Genomic DNA, 26010 nt, shown 5'->3' with positions numbered 1-26010 from the left:
GGCACACAGTTGGAGTGCATGGAGAGTGATCAGACCTCAGACCCATTGTCTTCAAGTCAACCATGCATTAAGTAGATGGGCTCTCTCTCTGAGGGCGGGTGGCAAATACATGTCAAAGGAAAACTTCAGCTAAATGTTCCTCCTTTTGTTGGAGAAATGACTTGGTGCAAATCTACTCCCTGCTAAGTCTAACGACCTGAACAGAACAACAGTGGGCTGTCGTCATACAGCAACACGCTCTGTGTCCACCATCACCTTCCTACAACATTTTTATTCCGGTTTTAATCCTACAGCATATACAGATAATATTGCTCCATTTTGCTTGGACTGGAGTGTTTCTAATATTTACATTTATAAACAAGAGGGTTTTGAATATTTGAGACAAATTTCAATATAATGTAAACCAGTACAACACCACCACTAACTAACACATCAGTAATAAATACATGTAATAAGCTTATAACTTATAAGCTTCAGCAGTTGTTTTAGACTGCATCAGTTTGTATAGGTGTACCTAATAAAATGGTGGGAGTTTCCTCTCAGTGATGTTCAGGTCAGACTGTGGGGCCAGTGTTTGTTTAGGTAGATCATGGTGGATGTTGAGGTCTGCTCTGGATCATGGCCGTGTTGTCTACAATCCAGAAACTCTGTGTGTCAGTGTTTCCTGTGTCTAGCTGCCACACAACACAGACAGAAGTAAAAGAGTAATTACACCAACATGGTGAACAGCTACTTAGATGTGGTTTTCATTAAATGCTCCACAAACAGAGAGCTCAACTTCATCACAGCACTCTTCCAGATCTCATCTTGTCCCCCACAGTTCATCTTCACCACTGTCTCTGAATGACATGTCTTCCTGGAGCTTCCCCTGCTTTGTAGCATCAGTAAGCTTCATTTTCAGATCCTCAGTCAGCTGCTTAGAGATGCTACGTGGTTGTTGAGTGTCACCACAAGGTTTGAATTTAACAAGTGAATGAAGTTTTGAGTGTTTTACAAGTGAAACTGTAACTACAGTTGTTTTTTTTCTATTTTTAAGTTGAAATAAAAAGTAAGAGAACATTAATATTTGTTTAATGTCTGTTCATTTTCATACAGCTTTATAAATGTTATACACGCCATTGTATAATTCACCATTACTGAGACTGTTAGAAATTATTAGATGTCACATTCAGGGTGTACACAGTGTTTGACAATGATAGGATAAAAATCCACAGACAAAATAATCAGATTCTGCTTTTAGTGTAAATGCAGTTAAAGACGCTTTATCTGCTATAATCACAGAGTACATCTAAACCAGGTGTTGTGTTGTCACACGCAATAATGAAGTGCACAGTAAGTGGGAAATTATTATTTACTGGGTTAAAACAACAGAGCATGAACCCAGTCTAACCTGTAAGTTTCTTTACACTTTATACACACTGAATCTCTTTGTTCAGTCACAGAAGTGATGAGTTCTGTTCCAGTGCTGATGTTTAATGCCTCTCAGCTCCCAGCTCAGTCAGGTCCCTCTGTGAAACCTTCTGTAAAAGGTTTGTCTGTCCTCCTCTGAAACCATGACAAAGCTGCAGAATGAACATGAGAAGGTTTACTATTAGTGTCTGTATGACTTCAGCATGACGGGAGACACCTCCCTCCATTTATTGGCGACTGTTCTATCAGCCTGGAGCTCAAACTGATTGATGATACAGTTGTGTTTAAATACACTCTCACTGTTCTTAGCAGTGGTTTACAAGCTGCTGGGCTGCAAGAGGCTTTAGGTTCATGTTGATCCTCCTGTTCACTAGGGGGCAGCATGCACCTTACTTTAGCGATCCCTTAGTAAACACTACAGAGGAAGAAGCTGATCTCTTATACATGCAACCGTGTATGGGAATAATGTACAGGAAACAGTAGAACATGTAATGTATTGTCCTCAGTGCCAACAGGAAACACAGACAGATTGGAAAAAAGATGAACTGAATTTAAAGTGAAAGAATTGCTGCAGTTAAACTCAGGTTTAGCACAGGAAGAAAATATAATCCATGTAATCCCGATCCACAATCTAAGTCAATAGGTGGCGGTAATGCACCTAAAAGCTGTTTGTCAGCCGCCTTTAAACAACATCAGAAGAAACAGAAGCTCCTCTCCGTGGCAGTAGTTTTAGTTTTACAGGTGGATCACACCGTGGACAGGACCTCCACTGCAGCTCCACACTGAGCGCGTCCACAGCGAGACTGCAGCTCACCCGGACACAAGATGAGTGACGCCGCCGTGGACTCGAGCACGCTTTGCCTCTTCGATGTTGACGGGACGTTGACTGCCGCGAGACAAGTAAACAGAGAGAGAGAGAGAGAGAGAGAGAGAGTGTGTGTGTGTGTGTGTGTGTGTGTGTGTGTGTGTTGTGTGTGTGTGTGCGTGTGTGTGAGTGTGCGCGCGCGAACAACTAATGTTTCACTCAGACATTTAACAGTAGGCTACATAAAGTCATCGCAACTTCCGGTTCCACGTTGTTATTGTAGTTGGTCCGAGCGATAATTCGCTCCGTGTACATTGGATCATGGTTCCACTTTAACTCCAGCTGATATGTGTAACCAGCTGCATGTCTGCTTCTGACAGACGTTATAATAATGATAAATAATAGTGAACTGTCAGGTGTACGTGTGTGTAAGTAACGTTGCAAACCAATCATAGACCAGGAGGCGTTGGAAACGCTTCCTGCAGCGGAAGTTTCTGACGGAGCGATAATCGTGAAGGACTTCACTCTTTTGACAGTTGGGCCCAATTCCAATCCGGTCCCTACACCCTCCCCCCAACAGCTCACTCCGGTTGCGCTCTCATGTCAAGACACTGCCACATTGAGTGTCGTTCCAAACCTAATGATCCTTAAGTGGGAGTGGGTTATAAAGCGCTCCAACACCGAGTCCCACACTCCCAGACGAGCGCAGCATTGCTTGACGTTTTTGATTTGACAAGTGATGTTTTTCTTATTTGACAGTTGGTGCGAGTTCACAGGAAACATTACAGGAAATATTAAAGCTGACGTGAAACTAATGACACAGCTCTTAGCTTCTACAATCAGGAAGTCAAACGACGCAGTGTCCTGTTTCTGTGGGGCTGTTAAACCAGTTCGTACAGTTTTCTTGTCAGACCTGTGGTAGTCACAGATCATTAAGCAACAGAGATGTGTTCCCCTGTGGCCCTGTGTGCTCTCCTGCCTCCTGGATCTGACCAGTGTCTCACTGTGTCTCATGATGCAGCACCATCAGTGTCTGGACAGGGATTGTGCAGAGTTAGGGACACTGTTGTCAGAGGGTTTAGCGCAACAGACAAAACAGGACTGAGTAGCAAAGTGACTCATGTATTTTCTCTCTGAAAGCACAACTTGAAATCATTCAGCTGTAAAACTTACAGAATGTAACAGAATGTACAAACTGTTAAATCTGAGCGATCTGTCTGCAGCTCGGTGCTCTACCTAGGCTTCATTTTTTTTTATTATTGTTTCATTATTATTTTTCTTTTGAAGCATCACTTGGATTAGGTCACTTAGATGCTGTCATTTGTTGCAGCGTGTCACTCCGGACATGGCAGAGTTCCTCGACAAGCTGAGGACTCGGGTTCGAGTCGGAGTGGTCGGAGGGTCAGACCTGATCAAGATCAAGGAGCAGCTGGGAGATGATGGTGAGACACACACACCTGGACCTCTGCTGCAGACCAGTGATGTATTTACTTCTTCTGATGTTGTTCTGTTTGTCTCTGTGTGTAGTGATCCACAAAGTGGACTACGTGTTTGCAGAAAATGGTCTTGTGGCCTATAAGAACGGACAGTTACTCTCTGTCCAGGTAAGACTGATTTAAGTTGTCACAACCACACCTTTTGTTCTGATTAGGGGTCCAAGCCTGAGTGGGCTGGGGGAATTTTATGTTTTCATAATTATCCTGGAAACAGCTCACAGTCAGACCTCCTTCATTTTAATCTCAGTTCATCTTCATCTTGGCTCCAAAGGTCTTCTGCTGCGAAAATGTCTAATTTTGTGACCTTGTCTCCATTTTCTAAAAAAACTTGTGTCATTATCTCGTCAGTCACTTCCTGTTACAGGAAATTTCAGTCTGGCAGTCTGATTCTCATGGAACTTCACATGTTGGGTCTTTACGACATCCTGTGGATGATCACAGTTTGGTACCAATCCAACACAAGAACACGCGACAACAAAAAACTGCTTGTTGTTGATAGAAACTGATGATAGAAAGTTTGATGCACTGACACAGTTACAGCTTCTAACTTTTGCTTTAATAACTTCGTTGATGATTCCTCCAGCAGTTTGTAAATCCACTGTGAACACCCAGTCAACGTGAAAACTGGTACGTAGGTTTATGATGTCATGAAGACGGAGTGTACAAAACCATGGAGCAAACAGCTTCAAGGTGGTGCTACAACAAAGATGTTGCATTTACAATGCACAGTTTGCATTATCGATGAGACTTTTTGCAGGTTAATCTTCCTCCTCTGCTGCTCCTCTTCACTCGTCTGCAGCTGCTCAGGTTCTTCAGTAGAGAGTATCTACAGACCAAAAAACACTTATACAAAGTAGAGCTGCACAATTTATTGAAATATAATCGAAATCGCAATATGGCCAACTGCAATATCCGAATCACAGGAGCTGCAGAGACGCATCATATTCTCCAGATGTAAAGGAACATGTTTGTTTAATACCAGACCCAACAAAAATCAAATTTTCATATTTTTTCAGAGAAAATGAAATGCAAAATCCAACTGAAATCACAATCGCAATATGTTTTTTTTTTTTGCATATCGTGCATGCAGCCCTAATACAAATACATGACGACAGCTCTGCTTGAAGTGAGACAATGAGCTTCTGTTCAGTTTAAAGATGGAAGCCGCTCTGCAGAAGGTCACCTCATGTGACAGGAGTTTTACTTTGTCAGTCCATCCAGGCTCATATGGGAGAAGAGCTGCTGCAGGACTTCATCAACTTCTGTCTCAACTACATGGCCACGATCAAACTGCCGAAGAAGAGGTACACACGCATCACAGTCATCAATATGAATTCGTTTTTTGATTTAACAGTTGTGTAGCTGATGTGAACTGGGAGTCTGACAGGTTCTGGTCCAGCCTCATGGAGACTGATGTGGTTCATCTTACAGGGGGACGTTTATTGAATTCCGTAACGGCATGTTGAACGTGTCTCCTGTTGGACGCAGCTGTACGCAGGAGGAGAGGTTGGAGTTCTACGAGCTGGATCAGGTGACACGCACATTCACACACTTTGAGCTGAGCCAGTCAATATTTTTACATTAACAGAGGATCAATTGTGACAGGGCTCTCTTGCAGTGATGAAGCCACAGAGAATTTACAGCTGACTCTGATCCTCAGGTTGGGGCATGTTGATCTTCTTTCAGCTCAGATTACTGCAGATCTACCTGTCACCTGTCATCAGTCAGTGGATGGACAATCACATATCTTAAAATCTTATTTCTACACTGAAATAAGATTGTGCCCATTGCACCCATGGTGGTCAGTGTTGATACCATAGACTGTAAATAGAAATGGACGTAGGCTGCGGGGCTGAGAAGTGAAGTCCTCCATTACACACCCATTCAAAAAACACCAACTTCTCAATTGAATTACTCAGTCAATACATCTTTTCCACAACTCATTACGGTGTCTAAATTCACACCACTTGTTCCGTGTTCTGGTGGTCCATCTGAAAATAATCATCTAATTAATTAGATATTAAGCCTTAAAAATGGGTATTTTGGGGGTGTGTCTGTTTGATTGACATGCCTGGTCTGGTGCTGTGTGGGAAACAGTGTGAGATGTGTAAAATTATTTATGGTTCATTATGAAACTGGTGGGAATGATAAACTTCTACAGGGATGACTGTTTTTTAACCTTTATTTATTCAGAGTAGTTTAACCAAGGCCCTGTTTAGACCTGGTATTAACATCTGTCTCAGGTGACCTGATCACAAGTGCTCAGCTCTGAGTTTAGGTGTGAACGCAGCCGAGACGCATTGAAGACACATTTAAGATCCGATCACTCAGACCACATTCAGAGCTGGTCTGGGCCACATGCTTTTAGCAGCGTGAATGTGAATGTGTCCTGGGACTGACGAGCTCTGAAGGACCGCCCACTCTACTGACGTCCTCTGTCTCAGTCTGATTAGTCCCAACACAGTTTCACCATGGAACCAAAATATTTTACTATTTCAACTGGATAAAACCTGATTTCACTGTGAGTTCTCACCCCCTCTGTGCCCTGCTTGCTCTCGCACACACACACACACACACACACACACACACACACACACACACACACACACACACAGACAACAGACCCTTCTGTCAATTGCCTAAAAACAACAATACATACCTATTCTATGCATACAAAGTGGGGATGTGAGATCTGATCACACGTGGTCAATGGAGACACATGTGGAGATGCATTTTAAATCCAGGTGTGAACTGACGCACTAAGAGCTGACCACCTGTGATCAGATCACTGAAGACACATGTTAATACCAGCTCTGAATAGGGCCTGAGAGGAAGCCTCTCTTCTGCAGGAGCACTCGGCCACATTCACACTTGGAAGTTGCCTAGTACAACCACTCCAACCTGCTGGTCACTCAACTGGAGCAGCTGGTGTGAAGGGCCTTGCTCCAGGGCACTACAGTGCTGTTGATGATGGCTGCTGCTTTTTCACTTTACCCACCCAGATTTAATCCTGCCAGACTGGGAATCGAACAGGTGACCTTCCAGTCACAAGCTTTTTGTAGCCTGGTTCCTTCCACAGGAAGCCAGTGAGATTTTTCTACTGTCTGTGATACACAGCAGTTTACAGTGAGCTCTCTCATCAATAAGGTGCTGCTCAGCACAGTTGTACAGAGTGGTTATCTGAGTGACCGTAGCGTTTCTGTCAGCTCCAGCCAGTCTGTCCATTCTCCTCTGACCTCTGAGTAAAAAGTCTAGAGACTGTTGAGTATGAAATTCCAGGAGATCAGCAGTTTGACAAACACGTCTGACACCAACAATCATGTCACTGAGTCACTGAGTTACATTTGTCCTCATTAACTGAAGCTACTCACCTGTATCTGCTGCCATGTGATTGGCTGGTTGGATAAATACAAGAATAAGCGGGTGTACAGGTGTTCCTAATAAAGTGCTCAGTGAGTGTGGATGTAATGGACAGTATATTCCTGTTTAACTGAAGCAGTGTCTGTATAGAGGTGAAATACTGACGCAGGAAGCAGCTGCAGGTCTGATCCTCTGTCTTTGTTCTCACAGCGGGAGAAGATCAGAGAGAAGTTTGTGTCCGTGTTACAGGAAGAGTTCAGAGGAAAAGGACTTTCATTCTCTATCGGTGAGTGAACGTCACGTCACATCATGAGGCAGAGACCATCATAGAAACATGTGTAGTGCTTGTGTTTTATCACAGTGCCATAAAACAGACTGACTCAGGTGACCTCAGGTGACCTTCTCTCAGTGTGGTGTGAATGTGTGACTCCCCTTGCAGGAGGCCAGATCAGCTTTGATGTGTTTCCTGACGGCTGGGATAAGAGGTATTGTCTGGGGATCGTTGAGAAGGACCACTTCTCCACCATGCACTTCTTTGGAGACAAGACCAAACCTGTGAGTAACACCTATTGACACACATGTTAATTTTTCAAAGACCAGTCAGACACACTGGGATCCCTGGACCGGTGAGTGGGTTGTTGTTCAGTCCCTCTAGAATGTTGCGATGTCGCGATCGCAATAATTAACACAAACTCAACCAATCCCAGTGAATTCTGTGCGACTTTGTATTTTTGTCCAAACTCCACAACTTTTCAGCAAATTTGATCAATCATCATAGTTCCAGTGTGGGTGGAGAACAGCTGGTTTAGTGTGGCCAGTCTGAGCTGCAGCTGATACAAAATAATTACCATTTAACACTCAGGCATGACATTGATCCAGGTGTGTGTGTGTGTGTGTCAGGGAGGAAATGACTATGAGATCTACTGTGACCCTCGGACTGTCGGCCATGAGGTCTCGTGTCCAGAGGAAACCCGACAGCTGTGTGAACAGCTTTTCTTCTCATGACGGCAGAGACTCTTTGATCATCATTCACCTGTCAGGATCTGCAGCTGAGCCCACGTCATCATGTCTGTGATGGTGAGGAGGAGGAGCCACACACGGCCGATATCTCTGGGTGTTTTTGGTTGGGTTTAGAATCAATAAAATAAAAAGACAACTTTTTCCAATAAGATTCTGACTCGTTGGTAAAAACTGAACCCTGAGCAGCACAGGCAGTGACAAGTTTAAGGAAGGGCATGAATGAAGGAGAAACAGGATGAGTCTCAATCCACAGGTCAGAGGTCACTGATGGAGTGTGTTTACTTTATCACTGTCTTTATCACTGACTGAAATGAAAACTAAATCTGTTTAAGGCCTGAAGTGACTGGGATTTGTGTTTGTGTACTGATGTCAACATCATCTGATCCTGAATCAGCTCCCATGTGACCACTGTGACTAACTGTGTCCACACTGATGGGTTTTCATCTTAAAACTAAATCAATCTCTGTGCAGATGAGTGTTTTAGCTTCGTCCACACTGACACAACTTAAAAAAAACACGTCACCTGATGTTCACATACACTGAGCATGTGCGAGTCGGTGTAAACAGGAAGCAGATTGTCTACTCTGCAGTTGGTTTGTTAAGACAAATGTAGCATTCAAATAGAGAATGTCACTGATCAACAGCTGCTAGCAAAGACAACAAGGTCAGTAACACTGCAATTCATTATCATGTTGTATTCACCACTGGTAGTTCAGGCTGATGAGAGCCAATCAGGAGAGACCGTGGGTGTCCACATCATTGTTTCCCAGGGTCTCAATTTCTGTCCAGACAACAACACAACCCCGGAGTTTTCAAAATAAAAAACAACCCCAGAGTTTTCAAAATAAAACAGGTCCAGCAGCGTTCCTGATAGTGTGTGTTTTAGAGGCTGAAAATGCTGTTATTGACCTTGTCTTTTCTAGCAGCTGTTGTTCAGTTAAATTCTGTATTTTAACACTACAACTCTTTGTTGTTCCTCATTCAGAGGATTTATTGTAACTAACCAACTGCAGAGTAGACAATCTACTTCCTGTTTACACCGGCTTGCAGATGCTCAGTGTATATGAATGGTCATGTATGTATGTGTCTTTAAATGTGTTAGTAAGGATGATTTAGTTTTAAAATGAAAACCTATCACTGTGCACACAGCCTGACAGTGTCAGGTGTGGTTGTGTAACAGCTTCAGCTAGTGGAAGCTTTGAGGAGAGCCCAGCTGATCACATCACTGTTAATGTCACAAACACATCTGACTGTTGATGTTGAATGATGTCTTTTGTTTTCTGAATTCGGCCTGAATTACAAAGCGAGTTGAACATACCCAGGATAGCTTTTAGTTATCCGGGTTAACTGAACCTAACATTGGCTGTGGAAAGCCTGTACTACAAAGCTGGTTATCAACTGGCTCAGTTAACCCTGGGTTTACCTGCCGGTAATTTCGATTACAGCCATGTCTAAAAGTGATGTTCGACAAGGTGAAATGTAAACCATATGATCACATGACTGGAATTTCATGACTGGAATTTCTATTAAAGTCAAACTAAAGAGATATATTGTAAATAAGTGCATGAATTATCATTATGTTTCTTACTGAGTATTTTCGCACTTCAGTCGGATGATGAACAAACTGTTATGAACATGTGATGCAGATAAAACAGTTAAAGTTAAAGTCAGACTGTTTCTGCTGCAGAGAGGAGAGAAAGAAAAGAGGAGAGGAGTAGTTGATGTCTGATGAGTCAGTCTGACTGACTAACAGTGTGTGGATCATTGTTGGTTTAGTTTTTATTTCCAGTTGTGGTCTCAGAGTCTCCTCATGTTATTCTGAGCTGCAGTGATGAAGAAGAGAGTAAGAGCAGCGACAGTCTGAAATCCTGTTGGATTAAAGAATCTGTGTTAAATTAAAATGAAGCTAAAATATTTTTTTATAGTAGAATTTTTATAATTTTTTTTGGAGCTGTGTTTTAAAACCAGTCATTATTATTTATCACTTTATTTTAAACTCTTTTGTCCCTGTCAGGATCCTGTAGGAATTATGACTCAGTTTTTCCAGTGATTTGATTGGTCAGAAGTTTGGCTGTTGACAGGTTTTGATCTGATCCTCTGAAGTTAACCTGCGTCAGAGCACGTTAGGAGTTCAGTGTAAGTTACCATGGTGATTTACCCCGGTAACAAGTGAACCACCGTGGTAGGGCTGAAACTCTAGTTAAACCTGAAGTTACCTCCATGACCTCAAATCCTGCTTCGTAGTACAGGCCTCAGGTTTCAGTCTGTTCAGACAATTTCCCCTGTGCAGGATGTTGAAGGAAACTTCAGACTCAGTGTGTTACACTTCTTTTCCCTTTAACTGTGTTTTTATTGATCAATCTGTTACATCACTGAATACACAACACACACAAACATACACACACATACACACACACACACACACACACACCACAGGCTACGGGGACATGTACAAGAGGGAGAGGAGATCCAGAGACTCAGTCAGTGACGCTGGTTTTACACGGTCCCTCCTGTCAGAGTCGGTGAGAACCAGCTGATGAAGCACTCTGGGGTTTATCTCTTCTCCCTCTGCTGGGTGAAGGTCCAGTGAAGTCTTGTTCCCATGACACTGATCTGGACCACACAAAAACACCTGTGCTTCTCCAGTCCGACAGGTGACCCTTAGTCAGAGGTTCTTCTTGTGGCTGATTCAAATAAATATCAGTAAAACATGGTCTCCATGACAACAGCTGGAACATCATATGACGAGCTGCAGAGGGTAAATATCATCACATCATGTTACACACTGCTACAGGAACATTATGTATTTCACTGTTTCTCTTTGACCATCAGAGCTGAGGAACCACCACATGTCCTGATACAGGTCCTGCAGACCCTCAGAGGGGGAACTGGACTGAGGTGGTTTAAGTTCAAGGACAAAAGCTTCATCTGAGTCCCTGTCCAGGTTCCAGTGTTCAGACCTCATGTTTGTCTGTAGCAGCTGATCCAGGACCCAGAGCACACACATCTGCACAGTCCTGACCCCTGATCCAGGACCAAGACCACATACATCTACCCAGTCCTGACTCATGACACCCATCTGCTCTTCACATCAATAACACACCAATTATATGCATGTGACTCTAATTGCATTACTACTGTAGTGCTGAACTCTTGGCCCCTCACACCTGACTAGGTCCAGACTGGACCGGGATCATGATGCTGAGACATGATGTGAGTGACAGGAGATTATCAGTGAAGAAGAGTGAATCATCATGTTGAATTATGGTGATGAGGAGGGAAAGTGAAGCATGGCAACTACAGAGACACATCGATCTTCGTCCCCCTGACCCCTGTGTGTCACAGTAACAGTTCATCCCTGAAACTAAATACAAACAACAATAAATAAACATCACGTATAAAAGCAGCCTCTCAAACTGAAACACAGGAAACTGATGTTTCTCTCTTTAATGTGAAAACAAAGGAGAAACTAATTTCCATCTTTAATCTTCCTCCCTCCTCTTCCTCTCCAGCTGTTTGAATAAATATTTTTAGGACTCTTGTCATTTCCTCTGTCACCTTCACCCTGTTTTCCAGTCAGGCAGTAGCACAGGCGTCCTCATTCTAACTCCGGGTCCTTGGCGTAGTCCCCGCCGCTGGACGAGCGGCTGCTGAGGTCGGCCACGCCCGACTCCAGGTCGCTGCAGGTGGAGAGGTCGTCAGGGTCGTGACTCTTGATCTGTGTGTGTGGCTCTATCTGCAGGGTGAGAGTTGGGTCCTTGGTCTGAGCCTTCTGATTGGCTGGTTGAGAGGAGACTGTATGACCGGTGTCCTGTGCAGGGCTGGTGATTGGGTCTGTGTAAGCGGTGGGCGGGTCCGGCCCACAGTGTCTCTGCGGCAGGTGGGTGGTCCTCCTCCTCCTTGGAACCTCAATCTTCTCCCACGTGATTGGCTGCCCTGTCAGGGCAGCTATCCTCTGCACAGAGGAGAGACACAGAGCATTCAGGAAGTGGTCACAGCCTCACGCCTTCACATGTAGCAGCCTCATGACATCATCATGCTTCGCTGACATCATCACTTTCACCAATGAGCTCATGTTTTCACCTCTGTCTCTGACTGTCTCTCTGTTATTCTCTGTCTGACTGACTGTATCTCTGTCTGACTGTCTGTCTGTCTGCCTGTCTGACTGCCCCTTCTGTCTGTCTGACTGTCTCTCTCTCTGACTGTCTCTCTCTGAATTCCTGTCTCTCTCTCTGTCCGTCTGTCTGTCTCTCTCTCTCTGAATTCCTGTCTCTCTCTCTGTCTGACCGCCTGTCTCTCTGACTGACTGTCTCTCTCTCTCTCTCTCTACTCTCTGACTGACTGTCTCTCTCTCTCTCTCTCTCTGTCTGTCTGTCTGTCTGTCTGTCTCTCTCTCTCTGTTTCTCTGACTGACTCATCATCTACTCAAAATTGTGAGAGAACATTTCAGTTTCTCAAGAAATAATGTTTGATGTCAAATTCAGATTTAAGGTGTTGAGATCTGTGACTGGTTACTGTACAGATCCAGATCTGCTCCTCCCTCACTGACAAATACAGAATTTCGTCATGGTGGGATGTTCTTACACACTTGTGTTAGTTAAAGTTAAGCTCAGAAATGTTTGTCTTTTGGAAGAATTCAGCAGTTATAAGGACATTTTACTTGAAAAGTGAAACAATAAAAAGAAAAATTTGATTTGAAAAAAAAATCTCTAATCCTTCTCTCCTTCTCGACCAGTCTGAGATATCTTCGTGAAACCAGCCCCTAAGGTGATGTAGATCTGGACTGATGTAGGTTTAGACTGATGTAGGTTTAGACTGATGTTGATCTAGACTGCTGTAGATCTGGGGCGATGTTGATCTGGGGTGATGTTTATCTGGACTGATGTGGATCTGGACTGATGTAGATCTGGACTAATGTTGATCTGGGGTTATGCAGATCTGGACTGCTGTAGATCTGGATGGATGTAGATCTGGGGTGATGTAGATCTGGACTGAGGTAGATCTGGGGTGATGTAGATCTGGACTGCTGTAGATCTGGACTAATGTTGATCTGGACTGATGTAGATCTGGGGTGATGTAGATCTGGACTGATGTGGATCTGGACTGATGTTGATGTGGACTAATGTTGATCTGGACTGATGTAGATCTGGACTGATGTAGATCTGGACTAATGTTGATGTGGACTGATATAGATCTGGACTGATGTAGATCCGGACTAATGTTGATGTGGACTGATATAGATCTGGACTGATGTAGATCCGGACTAATGTTGATGTGGACTGATATAGATCTGGACTGATATAGATCTGGACTGATGTAGATCCGGACTAATGTTGATCTGGACTGATATAGATCTGGACTGATGTAGATCTGGACTGATGTAGATCTGGATTAATGTTGATGTGGACTGATATAGATCTGGACTGATGTAGATCCAGACTAATGTTGATCTGGACTGATATAGATCTGGACTGATGAAGATCTGGACCACAGTCTGGGTGATGGTGGTGTCTTTGTGTGCCGTATGCCTTGTCTGGAGCCCGGATGGTGGTGGTGGGCGGTTCCTCCTGGCGGTACCTCCTGGTGATTGGTCAGCTCCTCCTCCAGCTGCTGGGACTCCTCCCTCACGGCAGACAGGAAGTCGGCAGGTGACTGGTGAGGAGGCATCGATTTCTCCATGTGGTTGTAGAGACCTTTCCACATCCTGGGGACCAGGTGAGACAACAGATGATGTTCGACAGTATCATAAAAATGTACTTTTATGTTCCAGGAGTGATGTTTGTCTGTCTTAGAATATATAATATAAAGTTATGTAGTATACTGTATTATCATATCTTAATATAACAATAAATACACAGAACAACTGCATTTGATTTGTCTTTTCAACAGTAAGATAATTTACATCTCAGACTTACAACAGCAGGTGTGTCGTGTGTGTGTTTGCTGCAGTGACTCACTTGAAGCAGTAGGGGGTGGTGTTGGGTCTCAGGACGCCCTGACTCTGGCTCAGCTCAGCCTTGTACAGAGGGTTGGTATAGTCGGCTCTATCCTTCCACAGGTGAGGCCACAGAGAGTGAGTCCGCTCACGAAGCCTGTATACACAAACACAACACACACACACACACACACACACACACACACAAACACAACACACAAACCCAATTTATGAGAGACAAGCACTGGTATGGTCTGGTCTGGTTTCTTCTGGTCTTTTCTGGTCTGGTTTCTGTAGCAGTGGCTGCGTGAATCATTTAGCTGTCAAGCAGGAATCAGCAACATTGTCAGGTGTTCTTTGTTAAATAATCAGATGTCTTCTCAGTGCATCCATCCACCAGGATCAGGGAGCTAACAGACACTGGATCCAGATTTGAATCTGCCTCTGGATCTTCAAGAGGCAATCGGTTTATGTGCCTGAATCCCAGTTAAGGTCTGCACCCTGTTTGCTTCTCTTTATCCTATTTGGCAAATTGAAAGGCCTTCACTACCCACAAAGCAGCTGGCAGACACCCACACCAATGTGCCACAGATTCACAGAGGTAAGGACAAATGTGACGCCGATAAAATGAATCGATGTTATGGATGTAATTTTCCTGCGTCATAAATAAGGTCACTCAGTACTGTTTAATGTGTGGATCCTTATTTAACTGCAGTGAAGGTGAAAAGTAACGGATGTGAGATGTAGATGTGAGGCCTTTTGACTTTTTATGGTTTTGATCTCTGTCAAACTAAAACAGAGCTGATTAGATAAACTAGTTTATAGAGACCAGACGTTTTGGTTTCAAGCCCGTTCTCACCACAATTAATATAATTATCATAATATTACACTTGTTTTCAGTTTTACATAGACATCATGTTCACTCACTATCACCAAACACAATATAAAAACAAACGATGTACCATGTGTCTGAATTCAAGACTGATTGGTCTGAATGTGCATCAATCAATCAGTGTGTCGTTGTCAAGGCTGTTGCTAGGCTATGAGTCATAGGCAGCTCTCTGTGACTGAACATTGCTGTGTCTCACATTAGATACTTCAGTCAGTACACTCACATGTAGTACACTGTATACTCTAATGCAGCACACTGTGTACTCAGTATACTCACAGAACACTGTGCACTCAGTATACTCACAAGTAGTAAACTGTGTACTCAGTATAATCACAAGTGTTGAACAGACAGTATGCTAACTGTTATCTGTCATGTTGAACAGACAGTATGCTAACGGTTAGCTGTCATGTTGAAGAGCAGTAGATTCAGCTAATTATTATTCTCGTCACACTGTTTTCAGATTGTTACTGTAAAACACTGATTATAGCTGTGTTAACGACCTTCTTACCTCATGTCCCTGCGTTCCCTCTGGCAGTTGCCCAGGAAGGTCCCATACTGACAGGAGTAGGCGTGTGTGTGTATGGCGATGAGGAAGCGCTCATTGAACTCGAAGGCGCATGGGAACTGTTCTGACAGCTGCCACACACACTCCAGGAACTGATCAATAACGGGGGACACCTCCTTAGGATCTCCATCCAGGTGGGCGCACCTACAGGGACAGATCTCTCTCTTTACTGTCCATCCCCACACACACTCACAAAACATTCACTATGTTAACGTGTTAAAAAAAAACAAGAATTGTTCAGATATTAATAAACAGTGGGGTCCAAAGGTCTTAGACCACCTTCCCATGACTTATATTAATATACTGTATATGTATAATGAATGGCTGCATTAATATAGAACCTTTCTACCTAAACAGAAGAAGATCTTCACACTTCCACAGAAGAGCATGATGTCATGACATGAGTAATGAAATATTTAATGTTTATAATTTATTAATGTCTACTCTCATGAAGCCAAAGTGAAAACATGTTTTTAGATTTGCAAATGTATTCAAAATCAAAAACTAAAATCTCTTATTAACTAAACTCTTCAGAACTTTAGTCCAATTCTTTGTAGGACCCCCTTCAGCAGCAGTTCCAGCTTCAGATGGACATGCGTTCTTCATCTGGACAGATAACAGGCTGCTACCTTCATGTTCCTGTAGTATCTGAGTGTGTTGTATGTAGCTTTAAATGTGTGTATGTAGTGTGTATCTGAGGAGAGAGCTGCAGGAGAGCGGCCTGCTCCAGCTTTAAGTAAGAGGAGCAGTCACTCTGTCTGCTCCTGTGTCCTCTGTGTCTCTGCTGTTGACCTACAGGACAGGCTGTGTCACATAAACCACTGACTCTCTAAATACAAACTGCAGAGGTCACATAAATCTCATGCTCTTACCCTGAAAGGACACGTCACTGTCTGACATCATGAAATCAAGTGTGTTGACCTGTCAAAATAAAATACAGTTACTGACCTGTGGGAAAACTTGTGTCCAAAGGAAACCCAGTCTCTCTCTATCAGCACCTACAAGAGAGGATGAAGAGGAGTGAGGAGTGAAGAAGAGGAGTGATGAGGAGGAATTAAGAAGAAGAATGAGGAGTGAGGAGAGGAGAGAAGGGGTAAAAAGGAGGAGTGAAGAGGAGGAATAAGAAGGAGTGAGGAGTGAAGAAGAGGAGTGAAAAGGAGGAGTAAAGAGCATGTGTCTCTGTGTGGTGTGTGTGTGTGTGTGTGTGTGTGTTACCATCAGTCCTGTGATGGTCCTGTAGTGGGGGTCCAGCAGTATACTGGCCACAGAGCAGGCCTGGGCGGTCCTGTCCCAGCCGTCTGAGCAGTGGACCAGGACACTAACTCCTTCATCAGCCACGGCCTGGAGAGAGAGAGGGTCAGAGCGCAGGTGTAAACATACACAGGTGAGGTGGGTGCGTGTCACTGCAGATACAGTAACATGGTGAAGGTCACGATCCATGAGTCTGAAGATTCAGTTTTTACATGGATTCAATTATTATAACCAATCAGATAGTTGCAATTGTGTGTGTGTGTGTGTGTGTGTGTGAGACTGTGTGTGTGTGTGTATACACACCCTGGCTATGAAGACTCCAGCATCCAGTATGGCTTTAATGTGTTTGAGCCAACCAGAGTTCTCCAGACCCCACAGGAAGTCCGTCATGGAGGGAGACCGCATCTCACCCACTGTAGGAGGAAGACAGGAAGACGTACAGTCAGAGGAAAACTGTGTGTTTACTAACAGCAGCTCTCTGAGGTAACTACAGAATACTTACGCACACATACGCTCACATACACACACACACATACACACACACACCCTCCTCACCGTCAATGATCTTCTGCTGGCTGCTCCTCATCACATGGATGTTCTCGATGCCGATGAACTGCAGCTTGATGTTGGTGTAGTGGTCCTCGTTCTCGTAGCCTTTACCTGCCGCTCGGTTGGCCATGGCGTTCAGCTGGAAACACACACACACACACACACACACACACAAACACACACAAACACACACAGTGCTGTTTATGTGAATATTGTTGCTCCTAGTGCATAAATGTTTTTTACTGTGTGTGTGTGTGTGTGTGTGTGTGTGTGTGTGTGTGTGTGTGCGCGTTACCTTGGGCCTGGTGTCCACCACATAAATGTAGTCACTGCCAGGGTTGGACTTCATCACAGCCTGAAGCATCATCTCATCCTCCTGACAGCGTCCACTGAATCCTGACAGAGGTTGGCTACACCGGCACACTGCGGCCTATACAGCCATAAAGCATCATAATCATCATCATCATCATCATCATCATCATCATCATTGTAATCTGCGTGTGTGTGTGTGTGTGTATGTATGTGTCACTGACCAGTGTGTCCTGGTGGAAGTAGGACAGAGCAGGAAATCGTCTTCGACTCCTGAACCTTGAGCTGCCATCGATGATGGTGGGTGTGGCCGACTTTGGAACAAACAGCTCTGAGGGGTAGGTGTCACACACCTGAGGGGGGAGGGAGGGGGGGGACATTATTACACAGATGATGAGAACCTGAAATAGATGTGCATTGTCGTCTTCAAATATAACTTAAACGGGAGTAAATTAACACATTTGCTGAGAACTATTTTCAGCAGCGGATTAATCCACATTTGGAGATGTAGCGAGTATCTGCTGCAGCAGGACGGTGTGTGTGAGACTGGGAGACAAATTCAGATCTGGACTCATCCTAGGACCAGCCTGCACCATTGCACAAAACTTGCTACACTGCTGTGGTTGTCCATAGGGATTTGTCCTGGTAGTCCCTATGACCAGTCCGACTGTGGTGGAGAGACCTCCAAGAGTTGAAAGGCATGACGACAGATGTAAAGGTGGTTCCATTTCTGTTTGACAGGTTGTAACATCAGCATCATTTTGTCTCATTAGCTAATGTTTGTGAAAGCTAACCCAAACTGGTTAGTTAGCAAACAGGTACAGGTGTCACATTTGTGTGTTTGGTATCATTATGTGATGTTGTTGTGATGTTAGCTGTAGTAGTCTTTAAGGAGCATGACTGCTGTTATGTTAACACCACAATTTAGAATGTGCTCTCATTGAAAGGGGGCACCAGTCCTCAGGGAGGACATTGAATTACTTCATTGAGTAATGTGATCAATCTCATATCAGAAGCAGTGACTTCTCGATTCAATGTATCTCCAGTCTCTACTTCAAAAGAACACAACAGGACAACAGCTGGGTGTAAATAAAGAAGTTTATTAACTAGACTACTATCTACAGAGTAAATGCAATGTACAATAATCATAATGATGAAAATTATAATGAAATGAGCAGTGTGATGAGTTGGCAATGGTGGGGGAGAATATGTTATGGCTATGGCTATACAGCTAATGGAAGGTCTAGGTATTCTAATGACTAAATATTGCTATATTTCTGCTATACATGGGCAGAAAGTTAAGATCGGCCTACTGTGAGTTGTGCTGTAGCTGGGGACCCCTTGACTGGAACCCATGTGGCTGAGGTTGCCGTGGTAACTCTGAAGACGCGGGATCTCAGCGGTTCTGTCTCAGGCACTCTTGATTTCTTCTAGGCTTCTCTGCAGGTGGTCGTTGGGAGGTTGTGTTATTTGTCTGCTGCTCTTGCGGGTTTATGCGAAATAAACTTTAATGCACTTAACTTGGGCTGGATAACTTTAGAGGAGATTGTCGTTGGCCAGATTAGTCTAAAAACTGTCAAAAATCTTTAAAAAAAAGGAAATGTAATAGTAATAACAAGTTACAAAAATTACTCTGAGGCACTTCTTTTCTGTCCCTTATACTCACTTATACTCACAAGCCTTACAGTTTTCCCATTGGTTAGGTGGGAACCTACTTCGGCGGGGATCTGAGGCGGAAAAGTTTGACTTTGTCAGGCCAATGTGGTCTGGAAGACTTATGGTCCCTATAAGTTGTTTCGGGCAGAAAATGTTTTTGCCATTTAGTAGGCCAATAACTTCTGGAAGGGTGTGTGGCTGAGCTGATTTAGGTGCATGGATTTGTCAGTTACACGTTATGAACGTCCCAATCTAAATGTTCTGGAATTCAAAAGGGATAGAACTCAAAATTGGGCAGTTAAGGACCCACACTGGTGTATCGAAGCTGAAAGCAATGCAAACTTTAGAGCTATAGGTATATAAATTACTAATTTACTAAAATGAGGGGGAAAATGCCTTTTAAAGGGAGAAAACAATTAAATTTGAAGTGATACGTTATAGGGCTGGGTGATATGGCCTAAGAGTATTTTTAGGCTATATACACGATATATATCACAATATCGCAATAATTTGAAATCTACTCTATAGAACTTCATACATACACGATTTAACCCTTTGATGCATAAAGACACACACTCTCATGCTTTGCTGCTGTTTTGTGTGATCTAGAGATTCAGCATCTCGTCTGTTTTTCACTCATGACGAGTGGTTCCCAGCAAAAATAGACAGGGAAACATTTGTTGATAGTCATACTGATATGATACCAGCAACATTATAAATAACTGACACCTTTCACTAGCCTATAGTTTAAATGTCTGGACCTTATATGAATGTGACAGACATAAAAAATATATAACTATAATATATATATAATATAACTACCTTTTTGACCAGCTTGTCCATTCTCTTTTTGTTCATGTGGGACAAGTTGCTGCCCCAGAACACTGCAGCATAAAAGAGTACTCTGGCCACCACTGACTGATAAAACAGAGGAGAGAAACACCAAAGAGAACTTCATGCTGGCGTTTTAAAACAATCATGTGACAATTTATACTCGATGTTCGCAATATTGTCATTTTATACATCCTACGTGGAACAAGTGTTGAGTATATTGGCTATATCACCCACCCCTAATACGATAGTGTGAAGACACATAAGGGTACATGTGAAATTTCAAATTCAAATACATTTGACATTTGATAAGAATTTGATAACGAGTCAAAATGTGGAGTTAGTAGGCTACAGGGATTTACACTGAAGGGGGGGAAACAACAATTGTAACTATTTGTCTAAAATAGTTTTTCTTAATGCTGTTACTAGTGTTAGCAATAGCACAACACTTATTAATTCAATAGTGTAATTAGCAAAAAAGATTTTGACATAGCAAATTATGAATTGACAAAGTTGACAGCATTAGATCTCAATCTGTTGCATGCACACAGTCATTGTTTGAATTCAATCCTCGAACTCAGGTAACCAAATCCACCACCAGATGACCAAATTTCTATCAGCTTGTTTTGAAAGGAGAGGGAGGTGAGGTGTCGTCAGTAATAGACCCTTAGTACCGCCCACTGATAGACCTGCGTCAGGCAGGTAGAAAGCGTTTCATTTCACTCAGAGCGCAGACAGAGAAACTTCTTTGCTAAGGCCTATAGCCTCTCAAACAATAGACGGCGAGGCGCAGCGGCCTCAAGCACGCTTAGCGAGTGGGTGTTATTTTGAGTAAGTTCTAAGCATTTTCAATGCAAGTCCAGTCTGACACGTTCAGTAAAGCACTAGCACTTTTCATTCACAATTTGGACTGTATGAGTATTCACCGGGTTGGAGTTACGTTCAGTAATCACAATGTTTTTAACACAATTCCTTTCTGGGACTTCAAGTAAGCAAGCACTACTTTTCCTTTCACATTTTATACCACGGGGGTGTTCACCGAGCAACAATTACCTTTAGTAACCGCTATTTTTCAACACAAGTCCTCTGGGACTTGACAGCAAACAAACACAATTATATTGCATTCTACTCAAACCGCAGGCTATTCACAAAACCAAAGCGACGTTCAAAAACAGCTATTTTTCAACACCGATCTGACTCCAAACAAGCAGATCAATTACAATAATAATGGAATGAATGTGGCAATGGTGGGAGAGAATATGGCTATGGCTATGGCTATACAGATTATGATAGGTCTAGGTCTACGAATGAGATTTGATGGTTAAATATTACTATATTTCGACATCAACCCAGTCATGAGCAGAGTGTTAAGACCGGCTACTGTGAGTTTGGCTGGAAACCAGGTGGCTGTGGTTGCTGTGGTAACCCTGGAGACACGGGATCTAGGTGGATTCTCCTGTCCGTTATCACGGTGACGGATTCTGCGGTGTCTCAGTGGTTCATCTCTGGTGGAGTTTGCCAGGAGACTTTCTGTCTTAGGCACTCTTGATTTCTGGTCGGCTTCTCTGAAGGCAGACGTGGGTAGATGTGTCATCTGCCGGTGTGTCAGCGGTTCAGCTCTGGTGGAGTTTGCCAGGAGACTTTCTGTCTCGGGAACTCTTGATTTCTTGAAGGCTTCTCTGCAGGCGGTCGTGGGCAGGTCGTGTTATCTGCCTGGTTGATGCGAAATAATCTCTAATCTTTGCTGGATAACTTTAGAGGAGACTGGCGTTGGCCAGATTAGTCTAAACTGTCAAAAATCTTCAAAAAGAAAAACATGATAGTAATTACATGTTACAAGTTACAAAAATTACTCTGTTTAGGCTGTTTTGGTTCAGTTGGTTTTGACTTGGCTTATAAAAATAAAAGGTTGCGCATGTAGACAAAGAAAAAGTTGGAGCATGTGGCACAGAAAGAACAAAGAAGGCGGACAAAACAATTAAGTGTGTAATGGCAAAAAGCAATGAGTAAGAGCGGTTGCTAAGAGCCGGTTGCTAACAGTCAATAACTAAGAACAATGTGTGAAATGATCACTACTGTTTTATCCCCTGGGGGCTGGCGCACGTTTCCGGGGCGTGGCCCATCTTCTCCTTTGTTTCAACTTTAGAGAAGAGAAGTATTTTCCATGGTACTTCTGAATTATTTTATCTAGAGTTTACCTATGAACTCACACAACTGTTTTCCACCATGACCATAAAACATTAAATGAAACAGCCTTTAAACCTAATGGCACTAATAATGACAGGAAGGAACAACACAAATGTCGATTTCATATTACATCCTTCAAAACCTGCAATTAATCATAATTCAAGTGGTTAACTGATCAAACAACAACATTTAAAGTAGTTACATACCTCAGTATCTAAGTATTTAAAGTAGTTACATACCTCAGTATTTAAGTATTTAAAGTAGTTTAAATACCCCAGTATTTAAGTATTTAAAGTAGTTTAAATATCTCAGTATTAAAGTTTTTAAAGTAGTTACATATCTCAGTATCTAAAGTAGTTTAAATACCTCAGAATTCAAGTGTTTAAAGTTGTTTAAATAGCTCAGTATTTAAGTATTTAAAGTATTTTAAATGCCTTAGAATTTAAGTATTTAAAGTAGTTTAATTGCCTCAGTATTTAAAGTTATTTAAATACCTCAGTAATTAAAGCAGTTTAAATGGCTCAGTATTTATCGGTGGACATGCTGCTGTTTGCTCCACTAGAGGAGGTTCCTCCAGATAAGGACCTATCTTATCTATGACCCTATAAATGTCCTTGGTACAAGGCAGACAACTGCAGAGCAGACAGTGTGTACAGTAATGACTAGTAGAAGTTCTCTTGTTCTCTTTAGAACAAAGACTGACCCTGTATTCACTGTTGGCTGCTGTCGTCACCCACAGGTTGTTAGGAACTCCCATCCTCTTGTAGTCTGACACAAGGTCGATGAAGTTCCATGACTCCTCCCTCTCCTCTTTGTTCACATTGGGATTGAAGGAGAGGCAGTACAGCTCAATGTACTTCTCTGAGAAGAGGAGGAGGAGAGGAGAGAGGAGGAGAGGAGAGAGGACAGGAAGATTAGGAGAAGAAGAGAGAGGAGGAGAGGAGGAGATAGGAGAGGAGGAGCGAGGAGAGGAGGAGGAGGAAGAGGAGGAGGAAGAAGAAAGAGGAGAGAATCATTGTAAATCATCTTAACAAGTTTAAAAGTAACACACCTGTTCATGACACAACAACCCACTTACACAAACACACAAACACACCTGGTCGTGACAACCTGGCCAGTGAGGCATGGACGTCCACACAGTCTCTTTCCTGAGGGACCAGGATATAAAAGACCCGGAAGTCCTTACAGCGCAGGATCAGCTGGCTCCCCGCAGGACTGCTGGCCGGCCTCTCCACACTGCTCACCATGCTGTGCAACACCTGGAACACACACACACACACACACACACACACACACAATGTTCAGATCCTTCTGACTCTTAATATCAATTAGCATTATATAAAAACTAACTCACACCACGTCACTGTGATCTGACATATTCCAGAAAAGTGTCAACATCACTTTATGCTTCTGGCCTTTTCTCACAGGAAGTAAAAGCCATGTGGTGAGGAAGAGGAAGAATAAGAAGAGGAAGAAGCAGACATCTGCTGTCATTTTACAGCAGCTAACTGAAACCTGTCTTCTTTATTCCTGTAAGTTTACACAGTTGGCGCCTGTCGGGTGAAATCTGACCTCCCTGGATGCCTTCATTATCTAGTCCAGTCCAGAGGGACAGGTCAGACTCCTATTCTGCCTCCTGCAGGAGATCTGATTGTCCAACTCACAGTTCTTGACATAACACAGAGGAAGAGGAGGAGCTACAGACTAATATGTTGTAGCTGCACTACCTGAACTTCCTGTTTATTTAAACTTGCGTAATAAACAAACATTTGGCGAGTTTGAATCTGAGTTGCACTGAGTTCTTCATCCAGCCTTAGAGAATGAATCTGAACAGGTCAGCTGTTATTGTTTCTGTAGCTGACGATGAAGCCTGAGTGTCACTGTCCAGTGCTTTTAACTGTCACAATAAAACCTCCTCTGCAGATCATATTTCATATCTATCTTAAGCAACTGGTAACAATCTGTCTGCAGCCTCACAAACACAGGTGTGTCCACGCTACATCCCCCTACAGTTGCTGCAGCACTCTTTTCTCTCTACTGCCTCTGCTCTCCACAGTGAAATCAGAGCAGATCATCTGTTTCCCGGTGGTGGATGAAGGAGAGACATATGATCAGCCTGTCAGTCACACTTTAGGTGGGACATGAGAGATGTAACTTTAGGTGAAGCTTTCTGATCCTTCACTCAGGCAGAGACATGATAATGATAACAATGAAGAGATATACAGTTCATATTATCACGGACGTTACCCAGATGTTAAAGGAGTTTCCCATAGCCCCACCTCCTGCCTCAGCTTACCCACGTCTCCTTGCGTGTCTCAGGGTTGTTCTCGACAAAGATGGAGTGTGTAGCAGAAAGGTAGAGAGTCCCAATGCTGGCCTTCCTCTGGCCCGAGGACCGGTCCAGGAGACGCACATGTTCCACCTGACACAGACGGACATCAGAGACGGACAAATTCACACATTAAAAAGACACAGCATGCCTGCCCACTCACATCATTACACTGTAATATCAGCTCAAACACTCAATTAAAGTAATCTGGTTCCAAACACACATACACACACGTCATGTACCGACATGTACAAGTGTTACTGTAATGTGTGTATCAGTATACAGATGTCTGCATACTGTACAATCCATACTAACTCATCTCAGCTCCATTACAACCACAGTCAGACTCTGAGGATGATGATGATGATGATGATGATGAGGAGGAGGAGGAGGATAGGCCCACATGAATCAAACGTCTGTGGCAGCAGGAACTGACCTACAGTTACTGAGTCCATTATCGGACACATAACGTCAGCTGCAGACAGGCTGTGATGTCACTGTGATGTCACTGTGAACACGGTGGATGACTTATATTACTGAGCAGGTGCACACAGAGACACCAGCATCATGTCTCTTGTCACCACAGGACGGCTCTCTGCTACTGCTCACATACTTGTCTGATACTGGTCACATACCGGTTAAATATTGGTCACATAATGGTCTGATACTGCTCAGATCCTGGTCAGATACTGGTCAGTTACTGGTCAGTTACTGGTCAGATACTGCTCAGATCCTGGTCAGATACTGGTCAGTTACTGGTCAGATACTGGTCAGTTACTGGTCAGATACTGGTCAGTTTGTGGTCAGACACTAGGTCGTGTAACACACATCTGACTCCTCCAGCAGAGGAGGACAAAGACAAAGAGCCGAGTCATCGGCGCTGAGATGCTGTGTGTCGGTACCTTGGGCGTCCGGATGTGCTCCATCACTGACAACCAAAATGGTGGAGATGAAGAAGAGCAGCAGTGTTTTGCGGTTTCTACCCTCAGCGGTCAAATTCGTAGTTTCACCTCATCAGACGAGCCGCGGTAACGTTTTCCATGGTTTCCTTCTAAATCCGGATTAACCTGGAGGAAACGGGATTCTGATCTGTAACAGTCCCGGTCCTCCCTCTGTCTCCGACACCGACGCTGATACCCGCTGCGTTCCTGCGTCCTGCTCCGCTGTCCCGTTAACGGCAATAAAACACCCAGCCTCCGGTTATACCTTTCAAAATAAAACAAAGTCTTTTCAGGTTTATTTACTTTATCCTCAGCAGGAGTCTCACACACATCCATCCCATAATCGGCTCTGCCAATGTATCTGTGCGAAACCGAGGTTTATTTTGAAAGAACTGCACGTACTCACACCTTAGTAAAACATATTGTTTTGTTAAGGTTTGTATCTCGTGTTATTTTGTTATTATTTATTCTGCA

At 43.4% G+C, this 26010-nt stretch overlaps 2 protein-coding genes across 3 annotated transcripts; one reads left to right on the top strand and one right to left on the bottom strand.

The window, feature by feature from the left end:
* The first annotated feature begins 2090 nt into the window (after window positions 1-2090).
* Window positions 2091-8240, top strand: pmm2 (phosphomannomutase 2). The gene is made up of 8 exons (XM_023431402.2): window positions 2091-2310; window positions 3546-3657; window positions 3743-3819; window positions 4924-5015; window positions 5143-5242; window positions 7282-7357; window positions 7511-7626; window positions 7972-8240. The coding sequence occupies exons 1-8, from the start codon at window positions 2236-2238 to the stop codon at window positions 8074-8076; spliced, it is 753 nt and encodes a 250-aa protein (XP_023287170.1). The 5' UTR covers window positions 2091-2235; the 3' UTR covers window positions 8077-8240.
* Window positions 8241-10417: 2177 nt separating this feature from the next.
* Window positions 10418-25761, bottom strand: mtmr7b (myotubularin related protein 7b). Of its 2 annotated transcripts, none has more exons than XM_023431398.2 (14): window positions 25498-25761; window positions 24563-24688; window positions 23363-23525; window positions 22970-23127; window positions 17817-17945; window positions 17579-17713; window positions 17290-17422; window positions 17038-17147; window positions 16699-16824; window positions 16432-16481; window positions 15427-15627; window positions 14049-14183; window positions 13669-13795; window positions 10418-12046 (listed from the first exon to the last, which is right to left on the bottom strand). In XM_023431398.2, exons 1-14 carry the CDS (start codon window positions 25519-25521, stop codon window positions 11690-11692), a joined length of 1974 nt encoding a protein of 657 aa, XP_023287166.1. In that variant the 5' UTR covers window positions 25522-25761; the 3' UTR covers window positions 10418-11689. The 2 variants fall into 2 exon arrangements, with proteins under 2 accessions (XP_023287166.1, XP_023287168.1); XM_023431400.2 differs by having other exon boundaries at window positions 11882-12046; window positions 13620-13795.
* Between the last annotated feature and the right edge of the window lie 249 nt (window positions 25762-26010).

The sequence above is a fragment of the Seriola lalandi genome, unplaced genomic scaffold (genome assembly GCF_002814215.2).
Source record: "Seriola lalandi dorsalis isolate HSWRI2012SDOR001 ecotype SW California unplaced genomic scaffold, Sedor1 jcf7180002054921, whole genome shotgun sequence".
Taxonomy (NCBI): domain Eukaryota; kingdom Metazoa; phylum Chordata; class Actinopteri; order Carangiformes; family Carangidae; genus Seriola; species Seriola lalandi.
The sequence above is the reverse complement of the archived record's forward strand: the minus strand, read 5'-3'. Positions and strand labels throughout refer to the sequence as shown.

What these genes read in the sequence shown, in the direction of transcription:
- pmm2 (XM_023431402.2), top strand. Translation starts at nt 2,236, where the DNA reads ATGAGTGACGCCGCCGTGGACTCGAGCACGCTTTGCCTCTTCGATGTT. An exon ending in ATCAAACTGCCGAAGAAGAG is followed by an intron (nt 5,016 to 5,142) that starts GTACACACGCAT and finishes TTCATCTTACAG; the next exon opens with GGGGACGTTTATTGAATTCC. An exon ending in AGGACTTTCATTCTCTATCG is followed by an intron (nt 7,358 to 7,510) that starts GTGAGTGAACGT and finishes CTCCCCTTGCAG; the next exon opens with GAGGCCAGATCAGCTTTGAT.
- mtmr7b (XM_023431398.2), bottom strand. Translation starts at nt 25,521, where the DNA reads ATGGAGCACATCCGGACGCCCAAG. An exon ending in GGCCAGGTTGTCACGACCAG is followed by an intron (nt 23,128 to 23,362) that starts GTGTGTTTGTGT and finishes TCCTCTTCTCAG; the next exon opens with AGAAGTACATTGAGCTGTAC. An exon ending in AGCTGACCAATCACCAGGAG is followed by an intron (nt 12,047 to 13,668) that starts GTACCGCCAGGA and finishes TCCTCTGTGCAG; the next exon opens with AGGATAGCTGCCCTGACAGG.